The 20,684-nt window shown below is 45.4% G+C and overlaps 2 protein-coding genes across 4 annotated transcripts; both read right to left on the bottom strand.

Moving 5' to 3' along the window:
- Positions 1-1,488: 1,488 nt before the first annotated feature.
- On the bottom strand, positions 1,489-17,898 carry Txnl4a (thioredoxin like 4A). Of its 3 annotated transcripts, none has more exons than XM_052742645.1 (4): positions 17,774-17,898; positions 17,325-17,514; positions 5,905-6,008; positions 1,489-1,836 (listed from the first exon to the last, which is right to left on the bottom strand). In XM_052742645.1, exons 2-4 carry the CDS (start codon positions 17,475-17,477, stop codon positions 1,665-1,667), a joined length of 429 nt encoding a protein of 142 aa, XP_052598605.1. In that variant the 5' UTR covers positions 17,478-17,514; positions 17,774-17,898; the 3' UTR covers positions 1,489-1,664. The 3 variants fall into 3 exon arrangements, with proteins under 3 accessions (XP_052598605.1, XP_052598606.1, XP_052598607.1); XM_052742647.1 differs by lacking the exon at positions 1,489-1,836 and adding an exon at positions 14,235-14,303; XM_052742646.1 differs by lacking the exons at positions 17,325-17,514; positions 17,774-17,898 and adding an exon at positions 14,235-14,303.
- LOC128113012 (N-alpha-acetyltransferase 11-like) lies at positions 11,425-12,704 on the bottom strand. The gene has a single exon (XM_052742644.1). It carries the CDS (start codon positions 12,702-12,704, stop codon positions 12,045-12,047), a length of 660 nt encoding a protein of 219 aa, XP_052598604.1. The 3' UTR covers positions 11,425-12,044.
- Positions 17,899-20,684: the final 2,786 nt, after the last annotated feature.

Here is a 20,684-nt window from a genome sequence, read left to right as displayed (position 1 = left end):
GCTGCCTGAAATGGTAATGTCTACTACATAGTGCAGTGGGGAATCTGTTACAGAGATGGTAGGCAGGTTCACATGAAACGCCGCTGTGAAGGGGCTGGTGGTCAGTCCTGGCATGGGTCCCTTTGTGTTGGAAATCTAGAACACCTCCATATGGACCCATCCCTGGGCAGTGAGAAAGCTAAACTTCTCTTTTTTCCTGACAGGGTCTCACTATATAAACCAGATGACCAGACTGGCCTCAAAACCAGAGATCTGCCTGCTTCTGCTTCCCAAGCATGCACCATCATGCTTGGCTATACTTTTTTAAATGTTATTAAATTGCAGATCTGCATATGAATTTTACTTTTTGTAGTGCTAAGAATTATGCATAATACCTCGACCACTGAGTTGCATCCCAAGCCCATATCTTAGTCCATTTGACAAGTGTATTTATTTGTAAATGTAGGTATGAAATTTGTTTCGTTGAGTTTTAACAATAACGGATCAGCTTACTAACAACAGAAGGCACTGTCCATCTGCCGGGGGCCTAGTGAGTGGCCACCACTCCATATGGAGAAAAAGATGACATAGAGGTACAGAGGCCAGCCTGAGTCAATGGGAAGCTTGACATAAGGTCAGTTCCTCTTATATTGACCTTTCACGTCTGAGGATGTGTTCAGAGAGGTGACAGGGAAGACCCATGTCCCTCCACATCACCAGGAAAAAGAAACAAGGAAAGTGATGTAGATAGGGGCCTCCCACCAGGAGGAATGAGGACCCCACCTCCATTGGAAGCATGATATGGACACAATCTGAGGAGTGTTAAAATACAAGGGAAGGCTCCAAACAATCACTGTTTTTGAGTTTGAGACGAGCTTAGCAGACTGGCCTCAGACTTACCATCTTCATGTCTCAGCCGGCCTGTAGGAGTGCATCACACCTGGCTCACTGTGCTATTTTATATGCTGAGTGAGATTCAGTCTGGTTCCTGTTGTGGGTTATGTCACCCCAAATCCATATACTGATGCTTTAAACTCAGTATCTCAGACCATGACTTTATTTGGAGTGGTTATCATACGTAATTAGTTTAGATAAGGTTGTCCAGAAGTGGGGAGTGACTCAGGCAATGTGTGGCTGGTATTCTTATAATTAGGGGGTATTTGAGACAGACACACACACGAGGAGAAAACTTGTAAAGAAAATGGCAAAGACTGGGATAAAATATCCTCAATCCAAGGATCAGCAAAGACTGCCAGTGACCTCCAGAGCCAAGGGGCAAGGACAGATGGCCCACAACCTCAAATGGAACCCCAGAACACCTTTACCTCAGGCTCACACCTCGGAGCAGATGTGTCCTTGTGGAAGGTACCCAGTCTGTGGTAGTTTGTTCTGGCAGCTCTAGCAACCACTTGAGGATGCAGAACTTGACAGCCTCATGGGACAAACACCTGGATTTCACTTCAAGAGTAAAGACATCTACGATGAGTAAAGCACACAGCAGACAGCCACTGTTCCTTCGCCATGTTTATTTGCTTCAGCTACTTAAGGCCCCGTGACTCTCATCTCAAGGACCCTGCAGCCCACAGCCATGTTCGCTGCAGGCCCTCCCAAAGGCTACGAAGAACTGAGTATTTCTACATGGAAGAGGCTCCCAGTGTCCTTTGCACAGCCTGTGAGGGCAGCGCTCAGTATCTGTACTTTGTAGAGTAGTCCTTGGGTGACACTACCAGCCCGCGGCCTTTGCGGGCACCACGGTACACAGTCTCTATGATGTCCACCATTTCCTGCTTGTCTTCCATGGCCCAGTTGATCTTGTTGTTGTTGCCAGTGCCCAAGTCAATCATGATATGTTTGTTTCTGAAAGAGAAAAGAGCAGCAATGCTCACAAGAGAATTCCACAAACAAGCCCATTCTTCCTGCTGTTCTAAGTGCCTATAATGTCATTTAAAGGCACAGACCATCAAGAGAGACCACAGTCCAAAACCAAATAAAAACAAACACTAAATATTATTCCCAGGGCTGGAGAGGTGGCTCAGAGGTTAAGAACACTTGTTCTTAACTTCCAGAGGTCCAGAGTTCAATCCGAGCAACCACAGGGCGGCTCACAGCCATCTGTAATGAGATCTGGTGCCCTCTTCTGGCGTGCAGGCAGAACAACACTGTATAAATTTAAAAAAAAATCTTAAAAAAAAATAAACAAGTTAAAAAAAAGAATTCCCTAGAAATGCAATGCAGCAGGCACACACCCTTCGTGCACTCTTCTGTGTTTCCTGTGCATTCATATACATATTTTTTTTTTAATTTAGATTTTGGAGACAGGATTTCTCTACATAGCTCTGACTGTCCCAGAACTCACTATATAGACCCATTTGCTTCTGCCTCCCAAGTGCTAGATTGAGGGCATGCACCAGTGTCCTGTTGTTGTTTTTGCTCTTTTGGGGGACCCGCCACCCAGCTCCCAAATAAATCACACAGGGAGACTTAATTATAAATGTTTGGCCTTGGCTTGGCTTGTTGCTAGCCAGCTTATCTTAACTTTGAATTATCCCATCTATCTTTGGCCTCGAGGCTTTTCCCATTCTCCTACTTCTGTAAACTCTTTTTTTTCTTTTTTCTTTTTTTGGTTTGTTTCAGAGACAGGGTTTCTCTGTGTAGTTTTGCCTGGATCTCGCTCTGTAGACCAGGCTGGCCATGAACTCACAGAGATCCGCCTGGCTCTGCCTCCTGAGTGCTGGGATTAAAAGCATGTGCCACTGCTGCCTGGCCTCTTCTGTATATCTTACTCCGTGGCTTGCTGTGTAGCTACGTGGCTGGCCCCGGAGTCCTCCTCCTCCTCTGGCTACTTCTTTTTTTCCTCCCAGATTTCTTCTATTTATACTCTCTGCCTGCCAGCCCTGCCTATTTCTCTCTCCTGCCTCACTATTGGCCGTTCATTCTTTATTAGACCATCAGGTGTTTTAGACAGGCAAGGGAACACAGCTTCAGAGTTAAACAAATGCAACATAAACAAAAGTAACACACCTTACAATAATATTCTACAAGTGTCCTGCAATTATGCATTCATATATTAAGACTACAAAGGCCAAAAGACAGTTCTATCACTTGGAAAGACAAGTACTTTTCCAGAAAGTTGCACTAATTTTCCTGAAAAAGCAATGTGTAACTTTTTCATGTTTTGCTTACAGGAACTTGGTACAGATTTACCAAAAGCCTTGTAACTGTGAGTTGAGAATGGTGACCTTGCATGTCCTTGTCTGCTGTGACTGGGAAGCAAATAACCCTTCAGAGGATATGTCCCCTCACCCCACTCCCTTAGGAACCTGTATTTGTACTTTCTGATGTTAACTCCTGTTGCACTTGCATGAATTTTTCCAAATTTGCTAAAAATCTACTTTTTAGTTTAATTTTTCACTTCTACAGGATCATGCATCCAGCTTCAGCTATAGTCCATGATCACGCTCCACTAGTTCTGAGAGCAGTGAGGAGGTTAGTTTGACATAATTTCCGTGTGTCAAACATTTGCTCTCAGGGCAGCATTCTATGTCCTCAACTAGGAATGGGGCAGACACCCACATCACCTACCACCCACACCACAGCAGCCCTGCTGGGCTCCATGGCTTACTCTTTGTATCTGTGCTGAGCACACTCTACATGACCAGTCTTTTGCATACCTGGAGCTCTGTGTAATTTAGATAGGCTTCTTGATCAGTTATGTCTCTGCAAAGGTTCTGTAAAAGAGGAGCCTGGCTTCTCATACTCTCTGTCCTAGTCCTGAGAGTGTGCATACTGGTGCATAAAGTGACTGCTCTTGACCCTTGTTCTAGAACTTTGGGTTAGAGAGGGAAGAGGAAGTTTGTCTTCTTTTCTGAGTACACCACCTGTCTTAGAGACCTCAAATATGCCAGCTACGTCCCTATCTACACAACACTCTTCCCTACAACCTTTTTTCTATGATGACCCCTCCTGTCCCACCTGAAGTGAGGACCTTGTTTTTCAAAGAGGAAAGGGGACTTTGGTTGCACACTGGGAACAACTGTGTCCCATGGTTGTATGAAAAGTAGAACTCGGCCATGATGTTCTTGTGTATCTAGTAGAGACTCAACTTCCAAACAAGGAAGTGCTGCCGGCTTCCTCACTGTCAGTAGAAGGAGGAGATGAATAGGCACAGGACTGTTAGTAAGAAGATTAAATTCCCAGCCTCTGCAGATAAGAAGATGCTGAGATTCTGCAATGGCAGCTGAATATGTGGCACAGAAAAGGGACAAGGACATGGCCATCAGAACTCATGCTGAAGGCCTCAAATGACCATAGGTCAGAGCACTCAGACACAGGAGATAACAGTGGGTGTGTCTCCCAAGGGTGGGTGGCCTTCCCAGTCTACAGAAGGCATCTGAAGCTGGAACATCATTTCCTATTCAGAAGTCACCCAGTAGAAGACACCTCCTCTGCTTAACTTGCACCCTCAAACTGTGAAGGACAGAAAGGGCTGTGGAGAGGAGAAGAGAATGGTGCCCACTGTGGTTGCAAGAGGCTGGTCAACCTGCTCAGTTACGAGCACCAATCACAAAGAAGGGGACTTGGTCAGACCCCTTCCCAGAGGTAAAACACAGCTAGGAAGGTAATACCAAGCCATATTACCTAAGAAGCTCGTGGAGCCCTACTCTGTGTGTGTGTGGGGGGGCGCGTTTCCACCCATTTCCTCTGAGCCAGAACTACTGGAGGCCTCACTTATGTCTCAGCTTCACAGAAGCAGAGATAAAGGGGATTTATAGCTGGAGCTGTGCTTCCGCCACAGAACTCAACCATGCTGACTCGAGTGATCGGGACAATCACTCGAGTGATGAGGACTGTGAATTGCTGGGTCCCGGCGTGGGATCTTAAGGGGTCCTTGGAAACCCGGGAGAGAGCCTGCTTTGCTTATGGGAAGGATGATAATCTTGAGGAGTAATAGGTAAAATCCTATGATACTTCCCTATGACCCTGGCACGTGATACTGCAGAGGAAATTCCAGACATGCATCAAGCTCCTCAGCAGCTGGCTTTAAAAAGGAGATTATCCCGGATTACACAGGTGAGTCTAGCCCCCCTCTAAGAGGTAGAGCTGGAAGGCAGGACTGGATGAAAAGGATTCACTGTGACAGACAACGGATGCTGCCCTCTTGTGGTGGAGGAGCCTTTAAGAGCAGAGTGGCTCCCACCAACAGCACCAAGAAGCCTTAGACACCCAGAGGGGACTCCAGACAATTCCGTAGCCTACAAGTCAAATCTGTGAGGCTCTGGCAGGGACTCAGTTGGCCCTGCTTACCTCCAGAACTGTAAATTCATAAATGAGAGCCAATTCACACTGCTAAGTCTCTGTACAAGGTGAAACACACAACCCTGCTTATCAATTTGGACACTACTTTTGGAGTTCTGTGACTATACACCAACTTCTTTAGTAATTATATATAGAAAAAACTTGACGAGCAGTGCCAATGTCAAATGGAGATGTCTTTCCAAATCTCCAGCAGAGTGTTTGAGATGATGAAACAATCTTGGATTGTATAAGCAAAGTAGTTAAGTTCAGGTTTTCTTGAGTTTTATCAAAGGACACCAAATAAAGTCAATGATAATACTTAACCAGTGAAGTTACTTTTTAAAAGGTTTATTCATCAGCAGATTTTCTCTGAAGGCATCTTAAATGCCAGTAAGAATGTCTTCCATTTAATTAGACTTCACACCAGTTTCTGCACTGTATTTCAAATGTGTAATTTGTTACTGAGTGAATGTTAAACCTGGAATTGCTACTTTGGCATCATTTCAAAGATTCACATTGACTGCCTAAGGTAAAACTGCACAACTGACTTCTTTCTAAACAAAGCCTCTGTCCTGTCAAACTCCCAAGCCAACAGTCTTCCACGTCAGTAACAACTTTCAGATAGCATACCTGAAGAAAAACATGACAGTACACGGGTCGTATAACTCATACATCTTGTTGAAATCAGGTACTTCTGTGATATCCACAAGATAAATAACTGCAAAATTTTTAACCTAGAAAGAGATTTAAAAAACCAAAATAAAAAAATAAATTGGCTTTCATTTCATAAAAGCAAATTAAAGCAAAAACAAGATTCTGTGTAATTGGGCATTTTTTCAAACTAGTTATTAAATATTTGTCCCATAGAGCTGAGAGACGAAAACCGCGGAATGCTGCCAGGACCCTGGCTAGTGCTACTTACTTACAACTGTGGCATTCCCAAGTCACTTACAAATTAAACTTGTCTCAGGCATCAAGTTAATAGTCCTGCAGACAACGCCCACAGCTCTCTCACTCACTCACCAACAAGCCACATGCATTTTTATAAGTCTGTACTTTGACAAATACTCATTACATGCATTAAACATGCCTGTAAGAGTTAACCATCCATTCTCTCCAATTGCTTTTGCTTCAATGCTTACAAACACTGACAGTTACTATCCCATGAGCTAAACTTTCTATTTTGAAGAATTTTCTAGTCCAAATTCATCAGTTCAGAAAAAATAAAACCATGAGATTAAAATCATCTTAAATCCCACTCAAAAACAATTGTTAATATTTTTACGAAGTTCTGCCCCATCTCTCCTAGGTATATCTAAAACTACACCATTTTAACAAAATGTGGTCACACTCATCTATGTCCTGCTTCTACTGTAGGCGTTCTCATGTAAATTTCCAAAGACATACTTCATTTTTTTTAAGAGAGGCTAGCCTCGACCTGCTGTGCAGCTAAGGATGACCTTGAACTTCTCCTGCCCGAGTGCTCAGACTACAAGCTGACCTCAGCCCTGGTTCAGTGATACTGGAACTGGAACCCGGGGCTTTGTGCATGCTAGGCGAGCGAGCATTCTAACTGAGCCGTACCTTTCACCTTCACCGAAGACTGCTGTTTTAGCTGCCAATACTCCATCTAATGGCCACACCATATTTCGGCACTCTATGGTTATTTTCTTCCTGAGGTTCTAGGATTATCAATAAATCCACTATGCATGTTACCTTTAAATTTATGTACATATTTCACCATTTCCTAAGGATAAATCTTAAACAGCCTTAGACCCAGAGTAGGATTTCTTCCTTAAAAATGCTCTGTGTACTGTAAAGGCATAACTTAGGCATGTCATAGTTGAACTGTGCCCCAGGAGTCTAATTCCTAACCCCCAAACTGAGAAGTGATTCCAGAAAGAGGGTCACAGCAGATGAAGTCAGTCAGGGTCAAGATGAGGAGGTGGGCCCCAAGTCCACGACTGCTCTCTATTCATAGGGACAAGGTTACATGACAGCCACTGGGAAACATGTGGACTGGAGACATATATACAAGCCGAGGACATCAGTGACAGGCTGCCATGACCAGGAGTGGTACCAACCAACCAACAACCTCCTTCCCCACTTTCCATTCACCCTTTTAAGAACTTTAACTTAATTCTCGTGGGTCTGTGTGTAGGGATGAGGAGGTCAGAGGACAACTCTAGGAGCCAGGTTCTTCCTTTCACCACGGAGATGCCCAGACGATTGAACTCAGGTCATCAGGCTTACGGGCACCTGCTTCTACCTGCTAGTAAGCCATCTTGCTACACACACACCCATTCTTGGACATCTTGTCTCATTTTATCTTCACAAGAACCTTAAAAGGCTGCCCTCAGAGAGTAAGTCACTAGCTGGCACAAGGTCATACATGAGTATATACCCAAGCCCAACTCCATGTTTTTCCTAAGTCGCTTTAACATCCCCGAAGCGTCAATACTGTTGACTTGGTATTCACTTGATGTTCAACAGGTAAGGGCTCTTGCCCTCAAGCCTGACCACCTCAGGACCCTTGCAATCTACATGATAAAGGGAACTAACTCCCAAGTTGTCCTCTGGCCACATTTGTGCTGTGGCACACCCACAAAACAGGATTTTCCATGTCCTGTATGTTTGGGGTTTGTTTGAGATAGGATCTTTTATATAGCCCAGGATGACCTCAAATTTGCTCTGTCATTCAAGATGATCTTGAAGAGTGCAGGGATTACAGGTGTGCACTAACCTCACCTGGCTAAGAACACTTTAGTGCTTTTCTCCTTCTGTGGCACTGCTGATCGAACCCAGGGCCTTGTGCCTACGAACGAGGCAAGCATATTACCAATGAACTTATCTCTGGCGTTTCCTATTTCCCATTTTGAAATAGGGTCTCACTAAATTTCCCTCACTGACCTCAATTCACTTGAACTCAGGGAAGCCCAGGCAGGCCTTGAACTTTTGACCCTCCTGCCCCAGCCTCCCATGCTCTGAGATGGCAGGTATGCACCATTATGCCCATTTCCTTTTTTTTTTTTTTTTTGGTTTTTCGAGACAAGGTTTCTCTGTGTAGCTTTGCGCCTTTCCTGGAACTCTCTTGGTAGCCCAGGCTGGCCTCGAACTCACAGAGATCCGCCTGGCTCTGCCTCCCAAGTGCTGGGATTAAAGGCGTGCGCCACCACCGCCCGGCTCCTTATTTCTTTTTTTTTTTTTTTTTGGTTTTTCGAGGCTCCTTATTTCTTAATATGACTATTGTTCTTAAAACCTACAGATGGGCGTATACCCTAGTGATAGAGTGTTTGCTCTGTATGCAAGGTCCTAGGTTCAATCCCCAGTGTGCTCCCCCACCAAGCCACCTGCAAAACACAAACCAAACTCTCAACTTCTCATCTGGGAATGTAGGCCAGGGTGCAGCACCTGCCTAGCATATGCAAAGCCCTGGATTGGACTGACAGAACCACAGAAACCCCCACCCCGAATCCAGCTTAGAAAATTTATGGTGAACATGGCATCTGGGATCTGCTTCCAATGATACAGCACAAAGGCAAGCTAGAGAACACCACACTGAGAGCATGACAGGCATTCACTGCACTCTATTGTTGGTAGCATTTTGAAAATTGGTAAGGAAATTAAATCTACCACCAGTGAGAGTTTTTACACTTAACAAGGACTCCACTTGTCTAGCTTTAATGGAGATCTTAAACATGTACATGGTGCACTGTGCATGTGTGCGCTCCACTGTCTATACATCACGGCACATAAGCAGTATATGCCGTGTACATGTCATGCATGCCATGGTGCATGAAGATATGTGTACATTACCATCTGCAGATCACAGTGCACAGGGATGTGTGCTTTTCTCTTAATCACTCCAGAAACCCTTAACATTGTGCCCTCATACATCATGCACACACCTTAGTTGGATCTCATTCTCACTGAAAATATTTCTGAAACTCTGCTTTCCCATCATATCCATATTAAAACCATTAGCCAGGTCACCAGGAGCCAGCTTTCAAAGTAAACATACTCTATTCTGGTTTATTTAAAAATAAAATAGCTCACTACAAAAATTGAGGCCACAGAATCACGAGATTAAGAGTAGAGGCTGCATTCCATTTTCTCTTCAACTTGCTCAGGATCAAACACACAGTTAAGTACCAACCACACAACCATTTAAATATGGGGGCATTTAGTGACCAGGGAGAGCACCTGAATAAACACCAACCTGTTTGAAGATACCAATGTTTCTCCTGTCTTCAAGCTTAGTCTGGCCCATCATCATTAGACGAAGGCCTCATGCCAAACACATACTGTAAGGACTTCCATAAACATTTCAGGGCAGATTAGCTCAAAAACGTCTACTACATGCAAGGAACCTGTCACTCATGGATTCTAGTTCAACAGTCTTGGAGAACTTGTTAGTATTTCACATACAAAATCAAGGCTCAAAAAAGATTGTTATGTGGCCCCAAGACCTATGGAAAATAGCAGAGCTGAAACTGGACCCATGTCTGTCCCAAACACCTCTGGATGAGATTTCCTGAGCTGAGTCATGAAGAAACTGTTCTGCTTAAAAAGGCAGAGGCAGAATTGCAGAGGGTGGGAGTCATTCATGGAGAGAGAACTCTGCCTATAAGGACAAAGACACATCCATGTGGGAAGCGGAGCCAGGCAGATCTGTGTTCAAGGCCAGCCTGGTCTACAGAGTGAGTTCCAGGGCACCTAGGACTACAGAAAAACCCCATCTAGAAACACCAAAGTGGGGGGCTGGGAGAGAGTGGAGACAGACACAAAAGAGCAGCCAAATCCCATCATCTAGCTCCAGGATGGGAAAGTAAAACTAGGAATTCTTCTCAGGCCAGCGTGCAAGGGCCCTGCACACTGGCTGGGCTCACCAGGTATCCAAGTCTAGTGGGTACAAAATGAGTTTAAGAAAACTAAGCATCGGAACAATGGCTCAAAGGCTTGGGATGGACTTGACACTGGGCTGGGGAAGACTACTTCATGGCCACCATTTGCTTCCAGCAGGGCCCAAGCACAGGTGGTATTGGTGCTGGTGCTTTAATGTTTGTGTGGAAGCCCTTTGCAGGGCAAATGTTTAGGGTGTGTGAGGCCTGCACTGTAATCTCCAACACCCAAACCCAACCAATGAGGAGGCCCTTGTGTTGAGGTCACTGAAAACTCAAGTCAGACAAGACTAAGCAGCTCTGTTGACTGACTCCTGGGCGGTCACAGATGACAGGGCCAAACAGGGAAAAGCTGCATAAAAAGTTCTGAGGTGAGCAAGTCCCTAGAGACAGGACAGGAAAGGATGAAGAGGTGGGCAGGGAAGGAAAGCGTCTCTTCAGCCTTCACTCCCGTTCTATGGGGTGAACAGCCAACAGGGATCTGCTGTTTTTTTCGTGATCCTAGAGAGGGGCTAAGGTGAAGACATTCACAAGCCAAAGCTCCAGGTCCCTGGCAAGGTCTTCTCTTTTTTTAAGGTCTTACTGTGTAGTCCTAGCTGGCCCAGAACTCGCTCTGTACATCAGACTGGCTTGGAATTCAAGGCGATCTGCCTGCCTCTAGCTCCAGAGTGCTGGGATCAAAGGGGTGTGTCATCACACTGCTTAATCTTAAGTGTCACAAAGCAGAAATACTCCACATTTCATATGCATTACAACAAAGTTCAAATTTAAATTATCAATAAGAAAAGGACTAACTCTGCCTTCTACAGTATGAACTGCTAATCCAATGAAAGGTCAGAATACCTTTCAGAGTGGGGATTATTCAGACATCTAGACTCTCCAGTGCCCCAAATAAAATAGAAACTGGTAAGAGGAACCATGTCCTCTCAAAAATGAAATCCTCATCTGTTTTATAAATAAGCACACAAATATTCTAATTCAACATTCTCTCATAATTCTCCACACTAGATGCTGGTTTATGGCAAATCTTTTTAAAAGGCCTTATTTCCTGTTCTTCACTGAATAAGGAAACGGCAGGTCACCAGAAGACAGTGACATCACAGGGCCTTTCCCCTTCCTTTGTATCACAGCTTTGAGATCAACCCTAAACCCTAAGGGTGGAATTTGTTACCTCCACTGAGGTGGCCTGGGGATCAAACACAGAGTACTAGGTAAGGATTAACCAATGAATTCCCACAACGAATGCGTATTCCTTTCTAGTATTTTTATTTTTTTCAGGTTAGAGATTACAATTTGATTTCTGCTTGAGTAGAAGTCCGATACCTAGCGCCTTCTCCCACTGGGAAAGGGAACATTCTTCAAAAGGAGGGAGGGCAGGGCACAGGCAGTTTCCAGACAGAGAAAGCAAGAGGAGGTAACTTCCACCAGGCAGAGGCAGAGGGCACAAGGACTGACTTGACGGTCCTGCCTACTCAAGAATGAAAACCCAGATAAATAATGGCAAACGCTGAAAGCTGGGGAGCTTCCCAAGTTGTCCCTACTTCCTGTTTGGCATTCTAGGCAAAACCTCCAGGACACACAGTCAGTGCAGGACAACTGCAAACAGAATACAACGGCAGCATGAAAGAAGCCACAGAAGGTGCTGCGATGGCAGTCCCCGAGATTCCCTGGCTCCTGAAGAGGTTCTGTGTCCAGGAGTGCCTTCATGATCAGCGGAGGCTATGTGCAAGGCTGCTGCTAAGCACTGAAAACGAGAAGCCACTGGATCACTGTGAGATGACCCCAGAGTAGGTAGAGAGCATAGGCAGGTTCCCCGGAAACGTGTTTTAGCCAGGCTAAAGGACAAGAACCGTGTTGCTCCAGCGGGCTCTAGGGGGTGGACTCCAAGTCTTGCAAGCTGTCCTGGACATCAGTGCTGTCTTTGCTGTCACTGCCACTATCCTCTCCGGCCAGGTTCTCCTGCTGACAGGCCTCTTCAGAACCGGGTGTGCTGCCCTGGTTCTCCTTGGAGCCCAGGACCACGTATCTGCCCTTCTTCAGCACCAGCTGCCGTCTCAGCTCATCTGCCATCTGGGAGAGATCCCGCTTCATAGCATAGGCATCTTCTCCATCTGCATAGTACTTGGGCTCCACCTCACTAACCTGGAAGTTCAGGGTGTTAGAGTAAAGGTGCAAGGCTGCTCGGTTGCTCTTCCTGACATGCAGGGATACATACTTAGCGCTGAAGTTCTCAATCATGGCCCGTGAGGCCTGGTCCATCAGCTTCTGGGCCAGGCCAAGGCGCCGGTGGGAGCGTTTCACAGCCAGTGAGGTGATGTGTCCATGAGGGACATCATCAGGATCCTCTTCCATTTTGGCCAGGACATAACCCACGATCTTCCCATCCTCATCCTCAGCAATGTAGGAGAGCTGGGGCCAAGAGAGGCCATGATAGAAATAGTACTTCATCTGGTAGTTCTCAGGAAGGCAAAGGAGGTTGCAGTGTTGCATGTTCATCAGGTCATCTGGCCGAGCCCGGCGGATGTTCATATTGGCAGCAGAGAGGCCTATCAGACTCGAGAACCAGAGAGGATGCCACGGAGCACAAGCGACACCAACCGCGTTTGCCTCGAGGAATTGACAAAGGTGTATTTCAAAACTCAAGAAACACAGCACTGTCATCATAACTGCATCTTTGAAGAATACGATTTAACAGGCAGTCCTGGCTACGGAACCTCAATGTAATGACATGATCTTAACTCTGTACTCAAGCTTGCAGAAGCTCTTATCCACAAGACCTTGGGAGCAGGGTCTTGGCAAAGACTGGTCCTTCTAGTGAGGATGGGTTCTCTGCCTATGAGGCTATATACTCATGTGACAATTAGGCGAGAAAGTACTAGCATAGCATCAGACCTCCCCTGCTAACTCCTGCACCTTCTTGGATTCTATCTGCAACAGCAGTGTGTGCAAGGTATCTCAAAATAGGGGCTGCTTGCACTCTGGCTCTTGCTTCCATGTGGGCTAGAATATAAACTCAGCAACACTGTTTCTCCTGCTACTTACTGTCCACCCATTTATCAATTTGCAGTTCACTAAAATTTCCACTCCCGTTTTATATAAAACAGATTAAAGTAGATGTTCACTACTTTTTTCTCCAATAACCGTTTTGAAAAATATAAAAATGGAAAAATATTGCTTTGTATATGGTCTGTATATTTATTTCCCACAAGTTATGGAACTTTAAAAAAGCATGGGGAACATCTGTATGTGCTTTCTAACAAGCTTGTGTCTGGGCAGAGAAGTCTTTCACAAACTCCACAATAACACAAAGTCCACACTCTTCTGTGTCTGAGACTCCTCGTCTAGCTGAGTGCTGACTCCAAAGATCAGTCCTCACTGCCATGCAGAAGACAGGCTCCCTGACAGCATTCTTTAAAAGCTCTATAAACATTATTTGTCTTGTCAGTTTTCTAAAATTTTATCTTGTGTACATTTATATTCATGTGTGTATATGGTACAGACATGCCACAACACATGTGTGGAGGTCAGAGAACAACTTGTGGAGCTGGTTCTTTCCTTGACTTGGCTGTGGGTTCCTGTGTGGCAATGCCTCCGTCTGCTGAGCCATCTCACCAGCCACAATGTAAGTTTCTTTCAGAACATGCCATTACATGTCAATATATCCCAGAAGATATTTTAAATGCCATTTGTATGGACTTTTTAAACACACAAAACTAAATGACTCATTATTTTTGTGTGTCACAGTATTAAAGGAATACTAATTCCTAGAGTACTTTCGTAGCAAAGTATATTCCCACTCATTGGGAAAGAGATCACAGGTTCATGAAATAGTCTCTCTTATAAGTCGCATGTAATCAGCTTTACAGAGAACTTACTCAGTAAGCTCTAGATCTTTAAGGATACTTGCTCCCTACTACCTTTCTTCCTTAACTATTTAATTCAAAACTAGTCCAGCATCAGGTGGAGGTGGGCACTGCAAGAAGCACACTGGCTAATGAACACATTCTAGGAGAAATGGGACACTCAAGTCCAGCCTGAACACACGGAACTTTTACTCACTTTAAAACAGCTGGGATATCCAAACAGGACTCATACAAGATGAGAAAGATCTCCCACTATCTTCCATTTCTGCAGAGGGAGATTTTCAAATAGTTATACTGTTCTTTATACTAAAATCTTAAAATTTCAAAAATTTCTGTTACCCCAGTTTCCAGAAATATGAATTTATATTTTGCCATTATACTAAGAAAGCAAAACATTAATAGTAGTCTTTTTAATTTATTTCAAATTACGTTTTTAATAACTATACTAAAACACAGTATTAAAGGCTTATTAAGGACAGGAAAAGATTACTCAGTGATTAGAGAGCTTGCAGGGCCCAAATTCAGAACCCCAGAAACCCACATAACTACCAAGAAGGCATGATGGCCTTTCTGTAATTCTAGTCTTGGAAGGTGAAGACAGAGGACCCCTAGGATCACAATGGCTGGCGAGACTAGCCTTAGTGGCAAGCTCTAGTTTTAAGGAAAGACCCTGCCTCAATGGATAATGAGGTGGAAGATGGACTGAGGATTATTGCTAATACCTTGGGCCACCATCTGTGATGGTGGTGGTGGTGGGGCACACACACACAAAATGGAAAAATAAAAGGAAACTGGAAGCCGGGCGGTGGTGGCGCACGCCTTTAATCCCAGCACTCGGGAGGCAGAGCCAGGCGGATCTCTGTGAGTTCGAGGCCAGCCTGGGCTACCAAGTGAGTTCCAGGAAAGGCGCAAAGCTACACAGAGAAACCCTGTCTCGAAAAAACAAAAAAACAAAAACAAAAACAAAAAAAAAAAAAAAAAGGAAACTGGAGGACATAGGCCACCTGCTTAGCATGCCAGCACCAGAAAGTTTTGAAAAAGGGAAAGTGGAGAAGTTATTAAGAATGTAATCAAGGCTGGGCAATAGTGACACACGCCTTTAATCCCAGCACTAGGGAGGCAGGGGCAGGAGGATCTCTGCGACTTTGAGGCTAGCCTGGTCTACAAAGCAAGTTCGAGGACAGTCAGGACTACACAGAGAAACCCTGTCTTGAAAAACAAACAACTGTAATCAAATTTAGGACAAAAGAAAAATATTTTAAAATGAGACTAATGTGCCCCCTAGCAAATACAACACGTCTAGTAGAGCTGACAGTTCCATCTGCACCTGACACAGTACAACAAGGAAAGAAGAGAACACTTCCGGGAAAAAGTTCTACTTAGCTGGGAAAAGCCAAGGGCATCATCACACCCAAGTCATCCTGACAGGAAACCCCACCCGAGGCTGCTCATGCCGCCTTCAGGTTCGGACAGTTAGGGAACAGCTGTCCCTAACTGACAGATCCAATAGTGCAGACTTGCTTTTAGTGCTGCTTCAGAGAATTTCAGCATTTGTTGGTGTAATGGATCCAACCACCGCATTCTTACCTCTAGCCCTGACTGGCAAAACAGCCAGCATGCGAGAGAAATGTTCTCTCAGCCCTAGCCACACCGTCAGGTCTTCACTGTCCTGGAGCCCAAGAGGAACAGGGCAGGGATGGCTGAGAAGTACTGTTGCCCTGAGCCAAATTTCTGCTCCCGCTGCGCCCCACCCCCCATGGTGGTGGTGGTGGGGTTCCTGAATTCCCTGGGACCCACCCTCTTTAACAAGGCTTCCTGCGCCCGGCCCAGACCAACATCCCTGAAGACACCTGTGACGACTGAAATGTCAGAACTGTCCTCTATTGTTCTCTCCTAAATCCAAAAGCAGAAACCAATCCACGGAGAGCCAAATAATGCTGCCTTTCCTACATATACACACACCTAGGTCTTCCTCCAAAGAGTTTCTTTGGTATGGTGATTGTGGTTCAGTGGTAGAGCCCTTGCCTGGCATGTCTGAGGCCCTGGCTTCACTTGCAGCACAGGTAAATGAAGTAATAATGCTATGGGAGAGCCATTTGGAAGGTAAGAATTACTTTAAGCCAGCTTACATTAGCATCCGTGAGAGGGAAAAGTTTCAGCATTTCTATTAGTGTTTATTCTTTAAAACAAACTCTCAGGCTAGGCACGGTGGCAAATGCCTTTCATCCTAGCACTGGGAGGTGAGGAAAAGGGAGTTAAGGATGTCTGTGAGGTCTACACAAGTTCCAGAGCTAGTTAGGGAGGCTCTGCCTCAAGACAATAAAAAATAAGGAAGAACGCAAAAGAATATTCAAATTACTCATGGAATACTATCATTAAATATTTTATTACTTTACTGTCTTTGTCACTGGCCCTATTGTTACAATTACAAAAGTCTAAGTAAGTTATCCTAAAACTGTCAAAAGGAATTCACAGAAAGAGAATAAACCTCCTAACCAAAGTGCTTTGGAGCTCAGGCCTTGTGATGAGGCAGAGAATGAAAAAAAGTTCAAGGTTACCCTGGGCTACACAATAAATCCGCTGCCCCCTCTTCTCGCGAAAGAAAAAATAATTAAAAAGTTTACCACAATATTAACCTAGAAGTTCTGATTTATAAATACAATAAAGTACCAAGGAAAGGCCAATCCTGTTAAACTAGGCTACTTAAGTACGTTCCAACACTCTCAAATTCATTCTGTTCACTATACACACGATACAGTAACTCTGTTTTTTCTTTTGGGGGGGTGAGGGGGGAGACTGGGTCTTAAATCCTGACTGGTCTGGAACTCAGATCAGTCGGCCTCAGCTTCCAAAGTGCTGGGAGTAAATGCTTGTGCCGTTGCACCTGGCCCTAGTAAATTCTTTAAGAACACTATCAAGGTCCACAGTGGTGCACACCTGTAATCCCAACACTCTAAGAGGCTGAGGCAGGACGGTAATAACTTCAAGGTGCGTCTCGATTATATACAAGACCTATCTCAGAACAATTCTCTTCCCCAATCATCACAACAAAATTCATCATCACAAGAAGTCACGTACTTTAGGAAGATCGTAAATCCCTTCAAAGTTTAAGAAACTGACTTTCCGGCACAAACCTTCCCCGTACGTGTTCATGAACACGTTCTTTCCCTCTCTGTGGGTCAATGGGTGTGTATGGAACCCTGGACTCCGCCTTGAATCTCGCGTCCCAACCGCGCGGCAGGCAGGCAGGCAGGGCCCGGCAGAGCGAATCCCGCACTTGCGTTACCTTTTCGGCGATGCTGTACAGAACCTCGTCCATCTTCATGCAAGTGGGGTCCCAGTCGTGTCCGAAACGAATGACGACCACGCGGTCCTCCTCGGAAAGGATGGCCTGGTCTACCTGCCAGCCATTGTGCAGATGCGGGAGCATGTACGACATCTTGAGCGGGCCTGCGCGGCCGGATGCCGCGAGCTGCCTGCGGGTGCAGAGAACCGTGAGGTCCGCGACCCCACCCGGGTCCCAAGACCCCGGCCCGCACCCCGGACTCTCCGCCTGGGGCCCCCCTGCGAACCCCGCAGGCCCGCGCCACCCTCAAACCTCCACTTGCGGCCCAGGGCCTGAGGCCTGCAGCGGGCCTCGGCTCGCACCGGAACCACACCCCTGGACCTCCATCTCCACAGGGGCCGTACCCCGGCGGCCCCAGCCCCAGGGGCCCACACCGGGCAACCTCTAACCTCGTGAGAGCCCACGCGGCCCGACCGCCTGCTACTCCTCGCCGGACCAGCGCCTCCCGCGCCGCGGACCCTCCCGGCGTACGTGCTGACGTTTTCCTATCGCTGCTGCGCAGGCGCAGGCGTACGCTTGGCCCGCGCGCTTGCGCGGTGAGGACGCGGGCGGGCCTTTGGGTCGGCTCCCTAAGCTGTTCCTGAGCGTCCGCAGAGGGCTCGCTCTGCACGGTGAGGGCGTGGTGCTCACCTTCTTGGCGTCCCGGTGCCTCTGCGGGTGAATGCCTGAGCCTAATCTCGGCCCAGCCTCGTTAGCAAGCGCTCCAAAGCACGGCCGAAACCCAGATGTCCCTATTTCTTTTCTTTTTTTTTTTTTATATTTAATTTTTATTTTTTGGTCTTTCGAGACAGGGTTTCTCTGTGTAGCTTTGATCCTTTCCTGGAACTCGCTTTGGAGACCAGGCTGGCCTCGAACTCACAGAGATCTGCCTGCCTCTGCCTCCTGAGTGCTGGGATTAAAGGCGTGCGCCACCACCGCCCGGCCAAATGTCCCTATTTCATAACGCACCTAGGATTGTAGGTAGCGGTTTGCCTCTACTTTTATTATTTTTTTTTATTGTGCTGAGAAATATGACAAGTCTTTGGCCAAACCATCCATGCTCCTGATCTTTTCCGAAGGCCTGTCTATGCTCTCTTGTGTAAGATCTCTTTCAGCGCAATCAGACGCTCCTCTGAATATGACCAAGTTTTTTTTTTTTTCCCTCTACCTTAGCCTGGAAGTCAGTTTTCCTTGGCTTCAGCTATTATCCTCCTCCTAATTTCTCTTTCACAAATCCATCCCTCTTCCCCCATAATGGTCCATAGTTCATAATAGAACTCATTTTCCTACAAGACTCTGTCGCAGTGTTCCTGAATCATCTTAAGCTTTTACAAGTAGGATTGATTTTATCTATGTGTGTATACACGCGTATATTTATATGTATATAAATTTGTCACTTTGGGCTGGAGAGATGGCTCAGAGGTTTAAGAGCACCGACTGCTCTTCTAGAGGTCTTGAGTTCAATTCCCAGCACCCACATAGTGGCTCACAACCATCTGTAATGAGATCTGGCACCCTCTTCTGTATACATAATAAATAAATAATTCTTAAAAAAAATAAGAAATAAAAATTTTTTTTGTCACTTTAACCATTTACTGGCATTAAGTACGAGGACAGCTGGGCGGTGGTGGTTCACTCCTTTAGTCCCAGCACTTGGGAGGCAGAGCCAGGCGGATCTCTGTGAGTTCGAGGCGAGACTGGGCTACAGAGTGAGATCCAGGGCAGGCACCAAAGCTACACAGAGAAACCCTGTCTCGAAAAACCAAAAAAAAAAAAAAAAAAAAAAGTACGAGTACATTTGTATTGTACAACCATTGCCACTATCCATCTCCTGATAACATTTAGAAGTCAAAAAGCAGAGGCTGGGAAAATGGCTCTGAAATGAAAAGCATTTTTTGCTCTTCCAGAAGACCCAGATTCGATTTTCAGCACCCATATGTCAGCTGACAGCTGTCCATAACTTCAGTTCCAGGGGATCCAGCATCCTTTTCTAGTCTTCTCAGGCACAAGGCACAAACAGTGCACTTATATACCTGTAGACAAAACATTCCTGTACATTAAATAAAAAATAACATTTTTTCTTAAGTTTAAGTTCATTCTTGTACTACATAGTATGTTTGAGGTCAGTCAGAACTACATAAGATCCTGCCTCAAAAATAAATAAAAATAATTAAAAAAAACCACCAGAACCGGGGCTGGAGAGATGGCTCAGAGGTTAGGAGCACTGGCTGCTCTACCAGAGGTCCTGAGTTCAATTCCCAGCAACCACATGGTGGCTCACAACCATCTATAATGAGATCTGGCGCCCTCTTCTGGTGTGCAGCATACATGCAGATAGAACACTATACACAATAAATAAACATTAAAACAAAACAAAACAAAAAACCCACCAAAACCTTTATTGACATATACTGTATACATATATTCTAAATTTCTCTCAGGTAAGGTCAGAGAACTGTGAAACTGAGATTACAATCAAATTTTAGGGAAAAAAATCACTCTTAAAAGAAAAGGCAATCGCCGGGCGGTGGTGGCGCACGCCTTTAATCCCAGCACTCGGGAGGCAGAGCCAGGCGGATCTCTGTGAGTTCGAGGCCAGCCTGGGCTACCAAGTGAGTTCCAGGAAAGGCGCAAAGCTACACAGAGAAACCCTGTCTCGAAAAACCAAAAAAAAAAAAAAAAAAAAAAAAAAAAGAAAAGGCAATCATTTCCCATTTCCTCATCTCTTCATCTTCTGGCAATCACTAATCTATATTCTGTCTGTAGACTGACCTATTTTAGACATTTCAAATACATGGAATTGTATATGGTCATGCCTAGCAGCCTTCCCAAATCTAGATAGCTTCATGTTCTAAAGTCCATACATGTTGTAGCTAACATCACCTTTTAATATTACCTTTTAATATTCAATTACATGCATATACCATTATATACTATAATGCCCCTCGTTCATTGGCATTTAGGTTCTTTCCCCCCCTTTTGTTGTAAATTGATTCTTCCCTTATATAGCATATCCTGACTGGAAGATCCAGTGTGTGTGTCAGCTGGCCGGCAGGCACAGTACTCTGTCCCGTGGCACTTCAGCTCAACACGAATGTCATTGCGTGATGGGGCCCACTCCAGCTGCGATCCTCTGTCCTTTGGCTCATCTGTCTGGACACTACTAGCCTTGCACCTTGCCCCTATGCTTCTGTGTCTTGCCCCCACAGTCCAATGTCTCTATGGCTCAGCCATAATCTTCAGGTCAGCTTAAAGTTTCATACCGGAGACCCTGCAGCTCAGCTCTGAAATTCCAGCAGATCTCCAGCTGGATTTCTCATA

Source organism: Peromyscus californicus, unplaced genomic scaffold (assembly GCF_007827085.1).
Source record: "Peromyscus californicus insignis strain IS unplaced genomic scaffold, ASM782708v3 Scaffold_17__1_contigs__length_78620276, whole genome shotgun sequence".
Classification (NCBI taxonomy): domain Eukaryota; kingdom Metazoa; phylum Chordata; class Mammalia; order Rodentia; family Cricetidae; genus Peromyscus; species Peromyscus californicus.
The sequence above is the reverse complement of the archived record's forward strand: the minus strand, read 5'-3'. Positions and strand labels throughout refer to the sequence as shown.